This window comes from Homalodisca vitripennis, chromosome 6 (assembly GCF_021130785.1).
Source record: "Homalodisca vitripennis isolate AUS2020 chromosome 6, UT_GWSS_2.1, whole genome shotgun sequence".
Taxonomy (NCBI): Eukaryota; Metazoa; Arthropoda; class Insecta; order Hemiptera; family Cicadellidae; genus Homalodisca; species Homalodisca vitripennis.
Genome location: NC_060212.1, coordinates 152,229,660 through 152,250,466, shown reverse-complemented (window position 1 = coordinate 152,250,466; position 20,807 = coordinate 152,229,660). Strand labels below are relative to the sequence as shown.

General features: G+C 34.1%; 1 protein-coding gene across 1 annotated transcript; it reads right to left on the bottom strand.

Moving 5' to 3' along the window:
• Positions 1–431: 431 nt before the first annotated feature.
• LOC124365600 (protein l(2)37Cc-like) lies at positions 432–19,883 on the bottom strand. Its single transcript, XM_046821590.1, is given in 7 exon segments — positions 432–920; positions 5,141–5,236; positions 5,356–5,472; positions 5,629–5,771; positions 19,589–19,739; positions 19,741–19,760; positions 19,865–19,883. Coding segments are annotated over 7 exon segments (762 nt in total). The 3' UTR covers positions 432–704.
• Positions 19,884–20,807: the final 924 nt, after the last annotated feature.

Genomic DNA, 20,807 nt, shown 5'->3' with positions numbered 1-20,807 from the left:
ATTGTATTGTTTATTAAAAATTTTCTTTATTCCATAATTTTCTCATGGCCATCGCAATTATTCATAAAACTACTGTAAAAACATTAGATTTTTAACCTTAATTTTGACATTTTACCCATATAATCAATACAGTTCTTTCTTGGAAAAAGAAGAAACTATGTAGCCAATCAAATTCCCAAGTCTCCAAAACCTTGTTATCAAGTGCAATCGCACAAACCGACTGACTGTAAGACAACACAACTTTTAGAAAGCCTTCTCAGGTCCTTCATAAGTCATATTTATTATTACTACTCCTGAAAATATAACTCTGTATTACAAGGTCCAATAACTATTTCAGCTGTTATGATTATCTCACACAATTTCATTTTTCTAATCTATAGAAAATTGATATATTACAGTGGAAAAGGTAAAGCAAATAAATGTTATACATATACAATAGTATTTTTTTTAATAATACTACAAAAGTCTACCCGGAATTAATACAAATAACAATAATTCAGATACATACTATCAAAAAACCCAACAAACATTTTTAAGGGAATGAATGTGGAAAAAAATGGCACCGGGAAATTTTTAACTAATTAATCAATTTAAAGAACTCCTGGAGGAAATCCAAAGAAAATTAGAATTTGGATGAACAGATCAATGATAACAGAATATAAAGTAACAAAAGAAATGCGCAACAACTGTCAGTCTGAAAGCCCCTACTGGGCCGGAAGATTAAGCAACACGTTCTGGCCAGGCGGGAGATAGGACACCTGGCGTGAACGTGACAGCTGGTATGCAATATCCTCGGCAGCTTCTATCCGCCTGAGCTCCACCAGCCCCTCACCCGCATCACCGAACGACTTGGCTAGCAGTGAGGCTGCTGTTGCATCTCCCTCTGCCGAGATGATAGCAGCTATCTTCTGTTGTTCAGCCTACAACAATAATATTACATTATAACAAATTACATTTAAACTTGATATTTAGCAACAAACGTACCTGAACTTTTAAGTAACAGCACATTTTTTTCTTATTAATTATATTTACATGATTGGACTCGACAGGGCCTTTTTAAAATTATATTTTTTTAATCCCTGATTTTTGTCAAAATCAAAATTTTACAATTTCAGTTGAAATGACTTGTTAGCCACTCGGAGAAACAACTAAGAGTTTAGTCAACATTGTTCTTAGCACTTAATGCATCTTAGTGACAAACTGTTAAATTTGTTTAACCCTTTCCCTGGATTTGTCCCATATATGGGACGATTTTTGTAATAATATTAAAAATTAATAAATGGCTACTCTAGGCCTTGGAGTGCATTGAACTGCCACTAGATAGGACTACCGTACAATGTTGTACAGTGGTACACTCTATTGGAATTTCTGAACAAAACTTAAAATACACTTTCCCACTCAAAACAAGGTAACCTAAATTTATCGATGAGGAAGGTACTATTTATGTTTATAACAGTTTGGCATTTTACTATTTTGTCAAATAAAAATTGTTTTCACAAAATATATGATATATACCATCCAAATAAATATCTCTCAGATGATTTAGTAGCGAAATGTTAACTATGGTGATAATTAATGAATTGTCCCACATATGGGACAAATCCACACAATGGTGTCTCAGCTGATTGTTGTTTCAGTAGGGATATATGCTACCGGTACTGTTATGCCTGATCGCTTTTCAAAACCTCCAATATTGTCAAAAAAGAAATAAAAGCTCTTGATCGAGGATCCTTCTATGAAGTCCTTAGTGTTGATGGAATCATATTGAATGATAATTCAACTGTAAATTTGGCCTCAGACTTTATTGGCTCAGGAAAAGTAGACACATGCAAGCGATGGGACAAAAAAAAAAGTTTACATTCAAGTCCAAAGACCTGAAGTTGTTCAAAGATACAACAAGAGTATGGGAGGAGTGGATAAGGTTGACTTTCTTGTTTCTATTTATAGAACATTTATTAGAAGCAAGAAATGGACACAGGATGATTACACATGCCATCGACCTGGCAGTGACCAATGCTTGGCTTCAGTATATTAGGGATGCCACACAACTAAAAATTCCAAAGAAACAAAAACTTGACTTATTAAAATTTCGTCAGCATGTAGGAGAAGTTTTGATTGTGAGTGGAAAGACATCTAACAAAAAACGTGGCAGACCATCAAATGAAAACACCTCCTCCAATAGCCGCTAAGAGACAGAATGCTATCAAACCGGTAGACGATGTCAGGTGGGACGGTAAAACCACCTTTGTTCATTTGATGACTGTAGGAATAACTCTAGATGTAAAAACCCTGGTTGCAAGCAGAAAACCTTTGTAATGTGCACAAAGTGCTCAGTCAACTTGTGTGTTGCTAGAAACAGGAACTGTTTTTTTAATTCCACAGCAAATAAGTGTGCTAAAGTGGGCAGCATTATTGGAAATATTATAAACTGTAATGACAAAACATTTTATGCTACCCCAGTTATAAAAACTTGTGAAAATTTATATTTACTGTAAACTTTTTTGAAAAACCAAAAATTTGAAATTTTAGTTTATGGTTTTATTATTATAACTCAGTGGTAAGTACCTGTACACTAATAAATTGAAGAAATAATGTAAAACGTTGTGTTTTATTGCAGTTTTACCCAACAGAATCGTAAATTTAAAAAAATTATCTTAACTATAAGCGACCTTTATGTGGATGTGTCCCATATATGGGACGATCCACATCTTGGTAACTGGAAGTTGGATCGTAAAATTATTTACATCAAAATTCATTAAAAAAATTAAAGAATTCATATACTAAAAATTAAATTTTTATCACCATTTTTGAAAATTATCCAGTGAAAGGGTTAAACAAAATCAAATTTCTTCTAATTAGATAGATAACTTACTATCTAAAGTAACATGATTACCTACTAAACAAAATCATACTATTTTTATGTCAATAAACAATTTGTATTTTAGTAATGCAGTTACTAGATTTTCGGGTTGTTAAATCACTATAGTGAAAAAATGAATGTTTATTTAAATTTTATTACTATTGTTAACCCTTTGAGTGCCACAGCGTCGCTAATTTTGACGGTACGAAAAGTGCATAAAGTGCCAGCGTCGCCAATTTTGACGTTTTGTATTTCGATAATATTTTATATAGTACAAGATTATTTTGGCCAAATAACCAGACAGCTGTATTAAATAGGTTCCAAACTATCAATAAATACGAGTTTTATGTTGTATCTCTACTATTTTATCTGTGAAACTTACGTTTTTTGGGTACTTATCAAGAAGCCACTATTTTTGGACGAGTTTTCCTTATCGGGGACATAATAAATTACAGTATTAAAAACAACTGACTTTATTTAACCTATTTTGGAATTTACAAGTTATTACGACAATGAATGAAATCAAAAACTATAAGAACAACGTTACATGATTCGAAAATGTCAGGTCATTCGTGTGTCTATTTGGAGACGATTTGGAGATAGGAAGTATGACTCATCGAGTATTTTTCAATTCATTATGGAAGAAGAAAAATATAATGAAGTTTATTTTGATCTTTGATAAGGAAAACTCGTCCTAAAATAGTTGGCTGCGATGATACCGAAGTACCTGTGCGATGAATCTGTCTTCCAGTCACGCGACGTAGCGGACGAGTACCGTGTTGCGTAACGGCCTTTCTTGTTGTTTATGTGCCGATAACCAAGCATTTGAGTAAATACAAAATAAAATAGTAACTTATACAGTATTTTACTGTATTTTTTTACAAAAGTAATGTAGTGATTTGAGTTGTGTCCAAGCGAAAAAACGTGAATTTTCAGTGTAAATATTATTAGGGTTATTATTTAGTAAATGTAAACTTTTATGTAAATATGTTAGCAAGTATTTATTTCTACATTTACTAATCATATTTATTTGTGTTATATTGATGTTTTATTAGATTTATTGAGAAAACTAAGTAAATTATATTTATTTATCATTACTAAGTAAATTATAAACTCTGACAAATAAAGTACAGTTTATAAAATGTCAGTACCGGGCAGCATTTTTGTAGTACATATAATGCCATGTTTTTAAAATTCTAGAATAAGATATTAAACATGGGTTTTATTTAGAATTATATGGCATTTATCATGGAATAAAGGAAAAAATCTTAAAAATACTGTATACACTTAAATTAGGTTGAAACTTAACTTTTTATACAAAAGAAAAAAACTTTTTTTATAAATACTGAAATGTTTATATTTTTATAAAGCAAATTTTATTTGTAACTATAGGTATCATATTCTGCATTTAATAAGAAAAAAAAACAACAACAAAACGATGGAAATCTGTTTGGTAGTTATTTTACAACAGCTTTTTTCCCAAAAGCTTACAAACATGCGAAAAAACAGCGTGGCACTTTATGCATATGCCTTCGGAAAATACCCGTGGCACTCAAAGGGTTAAAATAATAATTTATGTAATTTATTATGATTACTAAAATAAACAAGTCACTCAAACTGATTATAGGTGGCTAGTTGTCCATTCCCCTAGTTATTTAATATGTTAAGTGTTTTACTAAGTGTTCTCTGCTAGTATTTTAAAAATCATATGATATTATATATATATATATATATATATATATATATATATATATGTATATATGTATATACATAAACTATAACCATATTTTATTGTAAACAAGAAAAAATGTTTACTACTTATGTAGGCTAGTACAATATTTTTAAAATGCAAGGTTTATTTACTTTAATATACAGTAAAGCTGTCTCATTCTGACAAAGACATACGGCAAACTGAAATAAAATCATGTATAGTAATACAATGTAACTCCAGAGCCCAACTGACCGCTTCCAAGCACATCCATACCCTGATGAGTAAGTTCCTCCAATACAAATCAAATTCAAGTACTAAAGAGCTCTGCACTCTTTTGGTTGTGGGTAACAATAGCTCATGGAATTGTTTTTGATTCTGGGTTCTAGCAATGCCATATAATAGAATGTCATATTAATGGATATTTTCTGTATTTATTTTCTGTATTTAATTTTTTATGATTTGAGTTGTAATATAGTCATAGTCATAGATCTTTATTCAAAGCTGTAATAAAATATATAATATAAATATAATAAAATATAAATATAATAAATGTAATATAATTTAATTACCTTCTCAACAAGAAACTTCGCTCTCTCAGCCTCCTGCTGTGCTACCTGTTTCAACTCAACAGCTTGAGTGAACTCCTTTCCAAAAGTTAAGTGAGTCTGAAAAGGAGATTTTACCTATTAATAAAATCGTTATAAAAAATTATTGGCAAGACAAAATATTTTTCACAAGCGTTTCACTTCAAAACAATTGAGAAGAAGAGTTAAGCCACACTTACAATAGAAATATCATCCAGTATCACTCCGAATTGTGCAGCTCTGTCGACCAAACTCTTACTGACTTGTTGCGACACTGACTCTCTTTGGGTGATCAGCTCTCCAGCATCGAACTGGGCCTACACATACATTCTCATTTTGGCATTTCCAAAAGCACAAACCTTAGAACAGGTAATAAAGCAGTTCAAGACAGCAAAAGTTTGAGGAAAATTAAATCAAATTAATGAAAAATATCTGTTTTACTACCACTGGCTGGACAAAACTGAAAATCTTACCACAACTGCCTTTAACACTTCAGTCGTGATGGAGGGTAAGACTCTCTCATCGTAGTCAACTCCCAGGATTGTGTATATCTTCGGTAACTGTTCGGGCACTGGGCGGAACAGTATTCTCAAGGTAATGTTTACGTTTTGGAGGTCTGAAATAAAAATAAGATTTATTTAGATTAAGGACAGAAGTTGTTTATAACCTTAAATATCAATCATTTCTTCGTAGAAGGTAAATCAAATTTCATTATCGAGCTCATTGCTTAACTCAATAATATTTGTAATCACTTCATTAATAATATGACTGAACTTAATGATCAACTTATAGACAACATATGCACAAAATTATTACAACATGAAGACATTTGATTGCCAATCAACCAATTAATAATATCAGCTGACTATAAATAAATATAGCTAATAAAAATAAGAAACAATATCCTTTTGAAGAGCCAATGGCTATAAGACACAACTGTCATTGGATTTTTCTCCGTGATTAGAATCATAGGTCTCAATTCTGTTCGTGACCAGAATGGTTTTGAACAATATTATATCATCTCTATCTTACATTATGTTTGATCAAATACTCGCCCAGGCCTTTGACCCATGGTTATGGAAAGAACAAGGTTAAAAAATATCAGTCTATTCTAAAATAGCCCATATAATCAAATCTGTGAGTTACCTGAAAAATCATCTGTACAAAACACTATATCCTATAATACCAATTAAATAGTTTGCCAAAGTATTATTATATGACAAAAGTATATTAACAGACTCATATGAAATTAAATAAAAAATAACAGTCGCTAATGGAATTTTCATATTTCTTTAATGTTTATTATTAGGTAACAATGACCAAATTTAGTACCTTAAAATACATACCAAAGGTGGACAATAATTTTTAAATATTTTTTTATAGTTTACTGCATAGTAAAAGGGATCTAGATTGGGTAGCTACTGATCATCAATAAATTGGTAATTTTAAACGAAGGGTGTGAAACCAAACAACATCTGAATGTAACACTATTACTGTTACTTTTAATATGAAAAATTGGCTGGGTGACTGAAGTAAGTAAATTAGGCTGAAATGAAAAGTCCTTGTCTGTGTGAGTGGAAAGAATGGTTGTTGTGTATGAGAGTTTGTTTGCAAATTATCTCGAAATCAGTTAAAAATACAGAGGATAAATATAACACCAAAGGTGGTTCTTTGAATGGGGGTGGCAAGTTGATATTATTGACCACATCCCTTTAACCGGAAGTAGACTACAAAGGCTGGATGTAAAAAACACTTTTTGACCAAAGTTGACTTCTCAGAACCAGAATCCCTTTATTCACATGTTTGCACAATGTACAATGAATAGCGTCATAAATAAAAATACTATTACATGTTATACAATCCAACTAAGACAAAAACAGTGTAATATAATATATAAACCACACAAACAATGGCTCACATATATTACCTAATAGACAACTCCTCCTCAAATTCTATCACTTAATAAAGGTGCTAAATTAAATCATTAAACTGTTTAAATAAATTTTTAATATTTTAATTAATCCTACAAATTTCTATGAGATTGATAGCATAATACTTATTGAACAGTGTAACTATCTTTTACTCAAAAAAGTAAATTGTGAGTCCAGTTTTGTACCTCTTCTTGACCTCTTGTATCATAACAATGTCCGCTTTTCACTGAGATAACAGACTGGTTTCTTTAATATATTTTATAGTTTTAATTATATAAAGGACATAATACTGTCATAATTCTAAGATCATTACATTTATTCTTTACAAAATCTCTATAACCTAAACTTAGAATTATTCTAATTGGGTTTTTAAGTATTACAATTTTATTTAAATTCAAATTTGATGTAGATCCATAAAAGGAGATACCATATAATATATTTGAATGTACGAGTAAAAATAAATTTGTTTCATTGTGATTTTTTCACAAGTAAGCTCTTTTAACCCCCTCCCGCTCGCATTGTTTCCAGGCGTTTACGGTGCTTCTAACCTCAATTAATTCGCTCCTCCGGTCGCGCTCGGTCAAAATACGCGACACCTCAACTTACATACGTTCTGTCATTGTAATTAACTATAATTATATATATGAATTATTTTACTATATATTGGTTCAATGAAGTTGATTGTACGAGACCAGGGAGGGGGCACACGGACAGATGGGCGCCGGGTTGTTTGTTGCGCAGTTACTTGGTGAAGGTCATTGTCTGGCTCGCAGTCACTGCCCCTACCACTCTGATCACTCCGAACTACATCCTCAATGCCACCAACCACTTCACAAAGCTGTGGTACATCACTACACTCACTTGAATCGTCGCAATCACTACTAATAACGAGATCGATTTTACTGTCACGAAGTGTACGACTACAACCCGCCATTGTTTCCGCACAACTAATATAAATAGAAAAATAATGGAATAAATCTACTGTAAAAGTAATGAAAATGGTCTCCTAATAGCAAACAACTCGTAGTAGTACAAAGTATTGCTACTCGAGAGCAGCACTTATCGGCTCTAGTAGATAAAGCAGTGCGTGCCGATCTGTGCCGTTTAGGCTGCAGTGGCTATGTGGTGGCCGTGCCGATTCATGCCTTGCGAGCGGGAGAGGGTTAAAAGCATACAGGCCTGAAATTACTTTTAACTATAATTTATTAATATGAGAGATCCATTCAAATTTTTGTTTAACTTACTTCATCAAGCAATTCAGAATCTATAAATAAATTACAGTGTACAGTGGTTCATGATTGTATAGTTGAAAATGAATCCCATTTAATTCTAAGTTAAATGCCATGGTTTTTTAAATTTTATCTTAAACAGCTTTATTGTTTTCTATTCTAAAACTTCCAGTAGGGTTTCGTACATGTAGGCTGCACGGAATAATGGGCCATTCCACACCAAGTCATCCAGGGGTCGACACCCACCCGTCACAGATTTTAATGAAATTTTGTACACATAATGTAGGCATTTAGATAGGATAAAATCCAAAATTTTCAGTTGGTTCTGACAAATGGTTCCAGACATATGAATTTTTAAATTTATTAGCTAATTCAGTTCCCGAGACCCATTTTGACGCCACAAGTGAGCGTACACGTATTCTCGTATTTCTATGTGGAATGGACAATTTTTAAGCTACAGGCTTCAAATTTTACTCATATGTTCAAAACTTAATGCAGAATCATAATATACTATTAAAATGAGATTTGTTATCTACTATCACCATAAAAATAATTCCGAAACACAAATAATTTGATTTTTCTGAAATCGGAACATCAAGTTACAAAAAGTTTTGTAGCAAAAATCTCTCTCCACCTACCCCTATAAAAGTATATATCACTGGAAAGAGGATAAAATTATCTTTCAAATGGTATAATAATATGAGTGGGGTTTTGTGTATTACCATTTTTATTACACGTCAAAGTAAAAAATAAAATTTTACTCTATTAAAACACAAAATATAGCCAAATATTAAAAATACCTATGAAAAATTGTTTTCAAAGAGGCCATTTTACATAAAATTAAATATGTTAAATCAAATGTTGTTGCAGAATAAGTCACAGTTAAGTTTTAAAACAATTAAGTCACTTATAATGAGTACACAACTTATATTCAGTACTTACTTGATAATATTTCAACAGGTATGTACATTTTCATGTTAAAAAAAATAAAAAATCATTTATACTGAATTGATTATGTTGGTCCATCAAAACTACATTTTTCTTTCTCACACACACACATTGCACTCTAATTACAAACTGAAAATATTCCACGCTTTGTCTATTTCTTTCCGAGATACAGAATCAATTTTGTACGAACGTCCAAGAGAGGTTGTTTCAGGTGGATTAACAATGCATAACAGATGAGCTGCTGGAACAGGGCACTGATCTTCTTTTTGGGGCCAAAAAAAAGTTTCACTAGGTCCATGAGGGTGCATAAATTTTACATCATAATCTCCTTCAACTTCATTGAAAACACTGGATCATTCCTATCCACCAATTATTTTCATAGACACATGCTACAAAAGAATGAATATTAGGCTCTAGAGTTGGCAAAAGTGTTCTTGAATATGTTTTGTTTTAAACAGACATCAGTGTCTGAGCTTAGTCGCTTCGCTGTAATTACTTCACTAGTTGCTGGCTGAAAGAAGTGAAAACTTCTTGTTCCCTTAATAGTTTCACAACATTCAAAACGGGTTTCAAGAGACTTTCTTTTGTTTTCAATATCGTTCTCTTTCAAAAAGAAAAAACTAATTTTCGAGAACTGATTTGCACAAAATGAGTACATTTCTTCAGCATTTATGATTTGGTCTGAATCTCTGGCACTTTGTAAGTTTTTCTTTGTTACAGTCCTCTTAACTGTTCCTCCGATCCCATCACAAACAGTTTTTCCCGTGACTTGTTGCATGGAATGACCAACTTGCTTCTAGCCCAAAATCTTCTTTATGGTAACACAAATTTACCATTGACTTGTAATTTTTATATTGGGCACTGCAACCATCTGTTAGGTATTCAATTTTGGTTACGTTAGGAAAGTTGGACTTAATGTACTCAACGGTTTTTTCTTGAACGGAATAGACGAATGGTACATCATGTTTCAAATCATCGGAAATAAAACACAAAGAGGATTCTTTTGTTATTTCACCCTCGCTTCTTGAGTAAACAACAACAGGATGAATTGAACAACTTAAATGACTCCAATGATAGGATTGCACTTCATTTTGTAGGACAAAATTGTAATTTTCAGCGAAGTCCATTAGGACTAAGGCTACATCATATTGTAAATTCTCCTTCCTTTCCCTCATATAGGTGTTTTGTGATTTAGTTATGAAAGAATGTGGAATGAGTGATTCAATTTTTATCAATTACAAAGCCAATAAACTCTTGGCGTGGAAGAAGCATTGTCTGCAGCTTCATGTGACCATCACTTATCCACTGTGAGAATTTGATTTCTTTCTTCCTCATCATCAAAATCTTCTAAAATATCCTCCAAGTATTGTCTTAATGGCTCGTTTGTTTTTTGGACATTCATCACAACGTTTCAGCATACAATTTCTGGACTGTCTGTTGCAGACTAATTTTTCCATCATAATATGTATGGCTTCTTTATCATGCTGATTTATGGCATTAGCCAAAAGCTCGACATTTTGATGGTATAGGCATACACAAACGCAATGCGTGCCTGGAGAACCAGCCAGTACACACCATTTTGGCCTCAGAGAGCAAAATTTTGAAAATCCTATTTTTAAATTTGGATGTTTTTTCTTTGAATGCAATAAACAGTTCTTCTAAATTACATAAAAGTAGTCTTTTTTGCATGTAGGTATTTTTTTGTACACTAACTCTGTCTTTCGCTCCTGGAAACATATAAGAAAAATTCATCATCTTCATAGAACTGTTTTACTGCTTCAATTGTCTCTTCAGGTAGTTTTCTACCTTCTTTTGGTTCTGGCATCGCCAAAATGCCCTTTTCATTACAAACAGCCCTAGCTTTTTCGTACTAAGTATTCTGAAACATTCAGTTTTTCAGCTACTTTTCTGCGGGACCATGACTTAGGAGCAATTGTTAGTAATTGTATTTTTTCCCTTCTGGTTATATTGGTCCTCAGCTTTTGCTTAATAGCATCCATTAAATAATCAAGATCTTCAGATTTTTTCTTTTCCTCATCATGAAATTTTTCTTCGCCATCACTCGAAGACTCATTTAAAGAATCATCATTTACTTGTAGGACAAAAGATAGTTTCTTCTTGACTTGTAATTTTGCCTGCTTTAACTTTTTCCTGGCATATATTTTTTTTGAATGAGTAGATAAGGACTGGAGTTTCAGAGGTGTCACATCTAAACCTAACAGAGACTCATTTAGAACTTCTTTTTCCACTACTCTTTTGGCAGTCGTAAGATCTTTGCCAATATCTTCATCACTCTCATGAAATGCAGTTTCATCATTATTTAAACCTTTGTTTTCTACATTCAATAACTTTCTACAATTACTGCACAAAAGCTTTCCTGGGACTAAAATTATGTCTTTATGTTCTCTAACATCTTTCGCCTTTTCTAAGGTAATTACTCTTAAATCTTTTTTCTTTGTCAAAGGTACAGCATGTTTTTGAAAAGGGTCACAACATGATTTTTGGCTTTTTTCAAAATATTTCAAAAAAATAACAAAAATGATGAGAACAAATTGTGTCATTTTCACGATACTGATTATTTGTCCGCCAACTCAATGTTTCTACTTCTTCACTTGAAAGCTTTTGAAAAATTAAATGTACACTTTTATCTTTTGTCAGAGTAAAGTTTTCACAAGAAGAGTCTGAAAGTTTACCTACTGTACAAATTAAATTTGGTCTCACTTGACTTGGTCCAGCAATTTCTTCCATGATAAAAATAAAACACTTCACAATTAATTACATATTTATAATAAATAAATTAATTCATTCATTTAAAATAGACAATTCACAAAAATATGTAGTACACAGCACCAATGTTAACTGAACCACAGATCCTCACATACTGACAATAGCTTGCAGTGTGACTTACTGAGTCATGTTGAGACTTGTGTGTTTCATGTCTCCACAAGAGTAAGTTTCTTTCATGTTGAGACTTGAATGAATGTTTCATGTCTCCACAAGAGTAATTTCAAACACTGGTTTGAACTGGTCTAGATGTCACCCATTGTGGTTTTGTGTTTTATAAAATATTAGTAATTAGCATATAATGTAATATTGATGTTTGACCTTTAATAGTTAATAAAGTGTTGTTTTTTTTTTTTATTCAGAATGTTAAAGTTTTAAATGTTGTATAAAATATTATTTTAATGCTTGTAAAGTTATTATTAGCCATGTTGTAGGTAAAAGTATTGTAGGCCAATTTAGTTAGGCCAATAATTATTTGTGTAAAATAATACTTTAATTCATTGACTTACTAAATTTTTTAAAGAAACTTAATTTTCTTTTTTATTTATACACACTTAAAAACTTAGAACACAATATTTTATTTCACCTTCATATATTTTCAGATATTTTCAAACAAATATAATACATTTTTACACCTTAGAATTTAATTTTTCTTCATCACATAAATATTTTGTATACAATCACATTTTAGTGTCTTAAAATTTAATTTTTGACTTTGATATATGATAAAAATGTTAATACTCAAAACCCCACTCATATTATTATACCATTTGAAAGATGATTCTATCCTCTTTCCAGTGATATATACTTTTATAAGGGTAGGTGGAGAGAGATTTTTGCTACAACACTTTTTGTAACTTAATGTTCCGATTTCAGAAAAATCAAATTATTTGTGTTTATGAATTATTTTTTATGGTGATAGAAGATAATAAATCCCATTTTAATAGTATTATATGATTCTGCATTAAGTTTTGAACATATGAGTAAAATTTGAAGCCTCTAGCTTCATAATTGTCCATTCTACATGGAAAGACGAGAATACGTGTACGCTCACTTGGCGGCAAAATGGGCCTTGGAAACTGAATTAGCATAAAACTTCAAATGGCCGTATCTCTGAAACCCTTTGTTAGAATAAGCTACAATTTTGGATTTCTTCTTATTTATATGTATATATTATCTATGTAAACTTTTATTGAAATCAGAGAACCTTGGGTGTCAATTCTACTTTTGGCTGGATGATTTGGCGTGGAATGGCCCTAATTACTCAAAATAGCATTACAAAAAAACGCTCTGAGGTAAATAACAGCAGTTTTTGTGAATGAAAATTAATTCATATTTAATACAATCGTCACTATACAGTATTTTTTGCAGTTAATTACCAATTTGCAGGCATATTACAATAATATACAAGTTTTCTGTCCCACTTTTTATGTTTATTCCAACAAAGCGGAGTAAACTAAATTAATAAACCATACAAGCATCATGAATCACACGATAAACAAAATGACAAGTAGCATTACAAGAATCGCTTGCAAACTGTGTTCTCCAACACTTTCCTATTATTGTAATACACTGACACCTCCCTTAAAAATGTTCTACACCTCCCCAGGGAGCACCCCCCTAGTTGAAAACCGCTGCTCTGTGGTATCAATTAATTAATGTTATGGTAATGCCTTTTTAAGGTGCTAACATATTTATGTACTTTTATTAAACTAAACGATACTACGAAGTACGAGAATTATTTACATTATCATTGAAAACACTTGACATTTAGCCACAAAGAGAGAGAGAGAGAGAGAGAGAAGAGAGAGAATATCTTTATTTTACAATCTTCAAGATTGAAAATGGTGTCACTTAGTACAATACATTTGTTATGGTAATTTCAGTCCAGAACTTGCTTTACATAGTAAAATTTGGCCAGTCCAGAAATTCATTTATGGTGTAGAACGGTCGTTGGAGCAACCAAGCTTGAAGTTTTTTCTTTAAGATAATTGGGTCAGCTCTCTTGATTGTGTCAGGAAGGATGTTGAAAAACTTGGCTCCAGCATATGAAGGCTTTGATTGAAAGCGACCACTGTGGTGAATCGGCAGAGCAAAGTCTGTGGCATTCCTGGTTTGGTAGGTGTGAGTATCCATGTGGCGCTGCAGTTGTCTTGAGGATGCCAGGTAGATCACTTCCAGCAGGTAAATATTAGTGACTGTCAATATTCCCATTTCTTTAAAAGCACACCTGCAGCTGTCTCTCCAGTCAAGATCAGCCAGTATTCTTATAACCTTTTTTTTGAATGATGAGAACACGCTCCAGGTTGCCACTCGCCGTAGCGCCCCACAAGACAATGCCATATCTGAGATAGGACTCGAACAGAGAGTTGTAAGCTATTCTCACTGTATCCTCTGTGCCGACATGCTTGATTCTTCTAACTGCAAAGATGGCACTACTCAGTCTGCTGCACAGTTTATCAACATGGTCCATCCACGATATTCTGTTGTCAACCACAACACCAAGATGCTCCACTGAATTTACAGAGTCAAGGTTGGGGAATCCTGGCAATTGTTCTTTCAAGCTGCCAAGAGTCATTGTTTTTTCGTCTTTGATTCGTTAAAAACAAGGTCGTTCACTGCACAGTACTCAACAGCAACATTCAATGCAATGTATGACTGTACTTCAAGTGCCTCTCTATTCTTTCCAGAAATCAAAAAGAACCGTGTCATCGGCATACATTATGGTGTTACTGTAGGGTTCCATGTATCCTGGAAAGTCAGATGTAAAGAGGACAAACAGAACAGGCCCTAGGACAGACCCCCTGTGGTACACCTCTCTTTACAGGGAGTCTATTGGATCTATACAAGACTTTTATTCCTTTCATGCTTCTGCTTAAGTTCAACCAGTTGGTCTCGATCCTTCAAATAGTTTGCAAACCATGACAAAAAGCAGTGCTCCTAAAGCCCAAGTACTCAAGCTTAGTCAGTATCATTGCATGATCCAAGCAATCAAAAGGCCTTACTTTAAGTCTAAGTAGAAACCTACGACGCTTTCCACACCCTCCTCGATCTTATTTATCATGTGTTCTTCTACAAGATCTACGAGTGCAGTTGTAGTAGACTTTTGCTGGATGAACCCATGTTGCCCTGATAAAAAGTAGGTTATTGGCCTCCAGATGGACCGATATTCTTGCCCAATATTATTTTCTCTATCAACTTGGAGAATGTAGGCACCAACGAAATGGGTCTGTAGTTTTCTAACCTGTGTCTGCTGCCCTTCTTATGTAGGGGTACAACTTTTAGAGGTCTTCATTTTACTCGGAAATAGACCCTGGTCAAGGCTGAGATTGCAAAACAATGTAACAATGGAGGTCAATAATTCATAACGGCAGTACTTGAGCATCAGTGAAGAGAAATCGTCCAGGCCAGCAGATGTCTTTGCTTTTCATTGAAGAGATAATCCTCCCGAGGAGCTCTTTCCCAGATGTTGGCGCCCATGTTGATGTGGGACTCTCCACCCTCCCAGTCTTTGAACTGAAAGCGATGTCCACCCTCTCGCCGGATTCGCCTTCAATGTCCTCCTCTGCAATAGTGGTAAAGTAGGAGTTTAAATTGGTTGGCAATATCAACAGGTTCAGTCAACGATAAATCTCCAAACTCTAGGCGTCTAATGTCCGCCGGCTCAGCTTTGCCTTTCCTCTCACTGTTGATCATTCTCCAAACTGCTTTGGATTTGTTGTCAGAATCAGCAATAAAAAGCAGCACATGCCCCTCTCCTGAGGGTCCTGAGTTTTAAGTCATACAATTTCGTTAATTTCAGATGAATATTTTTTTGTCTTCATTTCGTCCACTTAGTGTATAAGTATCTAGTGCAGTAAGAAATTGTTTCTTGAGGTGACTTGCTTCAGCATCGAATATATGCTTTACTGAAGCTGTTTGGTCTCTGTCGGGAGTTTCCTTAATGGACAAGTAGTGTTAAGAGCTAGGGTGATAATCATTAAAAATACAACCATATGCTCTATCCCAAGTTGTTACATTCCAAGACCTCTTTCCAGGACTGCAACGAGAGGAAGATCCTTAGATTTTCCAAGGAAGTTGCTATTTATGCATCTGCCTGTTGATGAAATTGTAGGTGTCCTCTTCATCTTGAAATTTAATGTACATAGTTGCCCAGTGTGATCTGAGATTCCGGTATTAGTGATTTGGATATTTACATAATCTTTATGCTCAGCAGAAATGCAAAAGATGTCTATAGAGGTGCTGCTGCTGGTGTTAGTTAATTCGTGTAGGAGGGAGATCCAACCTATGGATGTTGTAGGTCGCCAGAAGTTCCACAAGCTGTCTTCCTTCAGGAGATGGGATGATGGAATCTACGTTGAAGTCTCCCATGACAATAATAATATTATCCTGAGATATCCACCTGTCAAGCACTGAGGAAAGAGTAACGCAGTGCAGCAGTATAAGATTGTTTGTCATTTTTTGGGAGGACGGTAAATTCCTAGTAGGTTAATAGTTTCCCTCTTATTAAGTTTGATTGTGACTGCTGATACCTCACATATTAAAGGAATGCTTATATTTTCAATTTCCAACGATTCTATTTCATTCCTCCAAGCTGATGTGTTTATAAATAGCCACTCCACCCTTTAGGATATTCTGCCGACAGAAAGATGAAACCAAACTGTAGTCACTAAGCCTAGTGTTTAGCCATCTCAATATTGTTCTGGCCATGTTCCAGTAACAATTAGTAGATCAGGAGACATCGTGTGAAGCAGATGGTTGAGTCTGTCAATCTTATTATTTATTCTATCTGTGTTTTTGATGAAAGATTGTAAGCCCATTTCTGTTTGTCTGTTTAAATTCGTGAATAGCCTCTCGAGAGTACTACGCAAGTTCAGAGGTTTCACAACCTGTCTCAATTGTTCTTCTCTTAAGTATATGTTCTCAGTGATGAATTTACTATAGTTCTGGTGTTGAATATCATTTTGTCTCTTGATTTCTTTGTCTGGCGATAGAATAAAAAATGAGATGGTGAGTTTCTAGGTGCGTGAAATGCAGCTTCATCTGATTCTTTAGACTGGATCTGAAAAGCTTCCTTAGTAGTTATTTGATTAGAGCTATTGGTCCAGGAGGCAGCTGTCTTCACATTGTTTAATGTGTTCTCTAAAGAAATCCTCGTGTGTGACTGCCCTTTTCCTTAACTTAATGGCTGAGGAAGGAGGCTTACACTCCCTTCTAAATGCTGGAGCAGGGTGATGAACCTGAGCCTCAACAACTATGATGTCATAATCTTTATGATCACTCGTAGGAGAGAGGGGTTTCTCCTTTGAGTAAGTGTCTTTGGTCAATGAGTTAGTCTGCTTTATTGCCTGTAAATTTGTCGTGTGGATAAAAATCTTGTTCCACGTTTGTTAAAGACAGTTTTTTTCTGTCGGGGTTTGACTGATTCCCCCTGTCAACCCTGTTGCCTGAAAAGTTGTCTTGTGGCTAGAATCCTCTGTCAGAGTTTTTAAGGACAGTTTTTTCTGTCGGGGTTTGACTGATTCCCCCAGTTAACTCTGTTGCCTGAAAAGTTGTCATGTGGCTAGAAGTCTCTGTCATAGTTGAAGGCAGTTTTTCTGACAGGGTTTGGCTGGTTTTCTCTGATAATTCCTGTTGCCATTAAATTTTTCAGGTTGTTAGAAATCTCTACTATTGTTTTACTTTTTGCTACCTGCAGAGAGACACTGAAAATATTCTCTTTTTTAATCAGATGTTTTAGGTTTAATTAACCTAGGGATTGCCTGGACTTTTGGTTTTGTTTTACATTGTTTTAATTTTCTTAGGTCTAGGTCTAGACTAGAAATTTTACTGTTTTGATCATGTTCAGTTCTGAGCTTTTCACTAAGCTGAGCAGAAAGTTCCTTAATCTTTAGTTCCATTTCATCTTGCCTTTTACCTAGCTGCTTCATTTTCAAAGAGTAGGGGTATGGCTGACACAGAAGCCAAAATTCCGTCATGTGTTTGGGTTTCTACTGTCTTGTAATATTTTGGATTTTTTGTTTCAGTACTGAAAAATAAATTATTTTCTTCATTTTTAAGTTTTACAACAGTTTTTTCCAGATTGCTTATCTTTGCTGTATATTGTGCTAGCAGTTTAATTTGAGACTGATCATGGTCCTCAAAAATATTTTTGTAGCTCTAACCTGGTCTTGTTTTACTTTTCTCTAGCTGTAGAAATGTGTCTTGTAGTTTATCTTGGAAGTGCTTCAATTTTAGTTATATAGTTTCCTTCCTCACTTGTTAAAAGTTCTTCCATTTTGGCTTCCATGCTGGCTAAATTGGCTTCTAGGGTTGTCTTATAATTATGTATATTTTCGATATCTTGCTTCAGTTTAATATTTTCATGTAATAGTGGCATTTCCCTTCCCGCCTCTGCAGCTCTAAAGTCAATGAAGTTTCCAAGTGTCATTTTCATCTAGTGTTTCATGGGCCCGTACCTTTGACTTCACTCCTTCCAGCTCTGAGACCTGGTCACTGCTCTTTGATTCAAAAGAGTTACAGTTATTGCAAGACCAGGTCTCATCTAACTTGCACATCTTTGACAGACTTTTATTAGATAATCCAACAACATAGTGCATGAAACCACAGTTGACAGTTACCCTTACACTGTATCCCTGCATTACTTTACTCCAACGCTACATACACCACAGGGGATATTTAGTAGTTGGCATTTTTACACAGTAGAGATGTATTGTCAGATATTTAATTTGAGTGGAACAGACAGTTTCTGTAAACTTATGAAATCAAGCAGTTTTACAGTACTATACTAGAGTCAGTGTAATGAACAGTGAGCAGATGTGGAAGGTCAGTTACAGCAGACACACTGTCAGCACTAGAGGTTAATGCTCCTGGCACTGCCTGATCTACTTATTCCAGCAGTCTGTCTGTCACCTGTCGCTCTATTGGTGTAGCGTTGGAAGCTTAATAGCAGTGAGTTGGCTATTATGACGTCACACCAGATTTGGTGATTTTTCAACAACTAAATTTTGTAGTAGTAATGTTATTGAAAAAAAGTTATGTCAATGTAATTGGATAAAGTGTTTAAATAAGCTTTAAAATAAATAATTGATTAATAGTTTTAATTGTTACTTAATGTGGATAAAACTCTTGAAAAGAGTCTTCTTGACTTGCATGTGAAGATTTTGTTTTTTTTTTTTGTATGTTTGAGTAAGTATTTGTTATATATTATAATGGAATAAACTTACAGTTTCTTAGTTACAATGTTGTGAGTATTTTCATGAATATTTGTTGGTTAAAACACTACTAATACTGCACATTTTTTAAGAGGTCAACTTTCACTTGAATGTTACTTTGTCGGCCATCTTGAATGGATATCTTAGTATGGATATCTTAGAATGGATATAAAAGTAATAAATCTTCAAACTATTATAATGATGATACGAAAATGGCTAACTCCAGTGACATCACATGTCTACTGCACATCCACCTTTTTTAACCTCTACCACATTTTCGTAACCATGTTATTATTACAAAATAGATCGAATTCGTTAATATCAAACCTTTGCTTCCAGTTATGACAGGAACGTTTCTTGGGCGTGATCGACGAACATCAAATATGAGGGGTCTCTGCAACCCAGGGTAATAAAAAAGTGTGATTCCCTCTCCCACCACTCCTTGCTTGATACGCCGTTGAACCTGTTCAAAGATGACCAGCCCTGTGGCCTCCATCCACTGAAACATAACAAGAACATTTGTACACAGGGTAAAAAATACATTACATACTTACGTAAAACATGATGGCCTAGTAGGAAAATTGTGTTTTTTCTTTCTCTTACCTTTTCTACCAATCCACATGACGTTTGCGGCAATAAACCTAAACAACTGATTTGGAAATTAAGTTATTCAGTGTTTGGAAGCTACCAGTTTTCTCAAAGTCGATTATTTCGATTGTTATCATGTATTGAAATATGTGTTAAGATAGATTCTACTACGGTTTTCACACTGAAATATTCTGTCTATGACGCAATAAGGCGGTTAGCTACGCAGTAGGCAGATCGGCCCTGTCCTGCGAGAACTCGGTGAAACAATGCATCGGCAGGCCGACCCCACCCTGGCGAGCGCTGATGGTTAAGAATCATTTGACAAACAGGAAACAATATGTTGAAATTAGACACTAAGGTTAACAACACAATAACAAACAATTCATCTCCATTATTAGAAATGGTACTTTGGGAATTATACCGACCACACCAGTATGAAGAACACAAAAAATAGAAATTTATAGAAACAAACATGATAGAACGAAAAAACAAACTCTTCAATTACAAACTTACAAGCATATTCCAGGTATTGTGATCGGTATTGTTGTCGCTGTTCTTTATCTTATCTTCTCGAGAATCCTGATTACGGCAGGCCGCGCGCGGCATCACGTGATTTGCACGGTACATCATTGCCTTTCCATTACAATTCAATTTCATATTTTCTGATTAGCCCCTCTAGAATTTGATATTTTACTGATAGGGTACTATCTCGAGGGATGTTTTTCTTTCGTCGACATCAGCGCGGGGGCAGCACCGAAGGTGCTGCCGAAGCCCGCGCTGATGGCCGGAGGCACTCGCATTTTGGGTGGCGGAATGTGATCAAGAATAAAAACAAGTTTTGAGTGTTTTTTTTTAATAAAAAGTTTAGTTTGGTAAATGTTTGTTTTTGTTGAATTTTTGTGTTTGGAGAAATGTAGAGGTTACAAACACGGAAGTACAACACAAAGCGATGCACCAG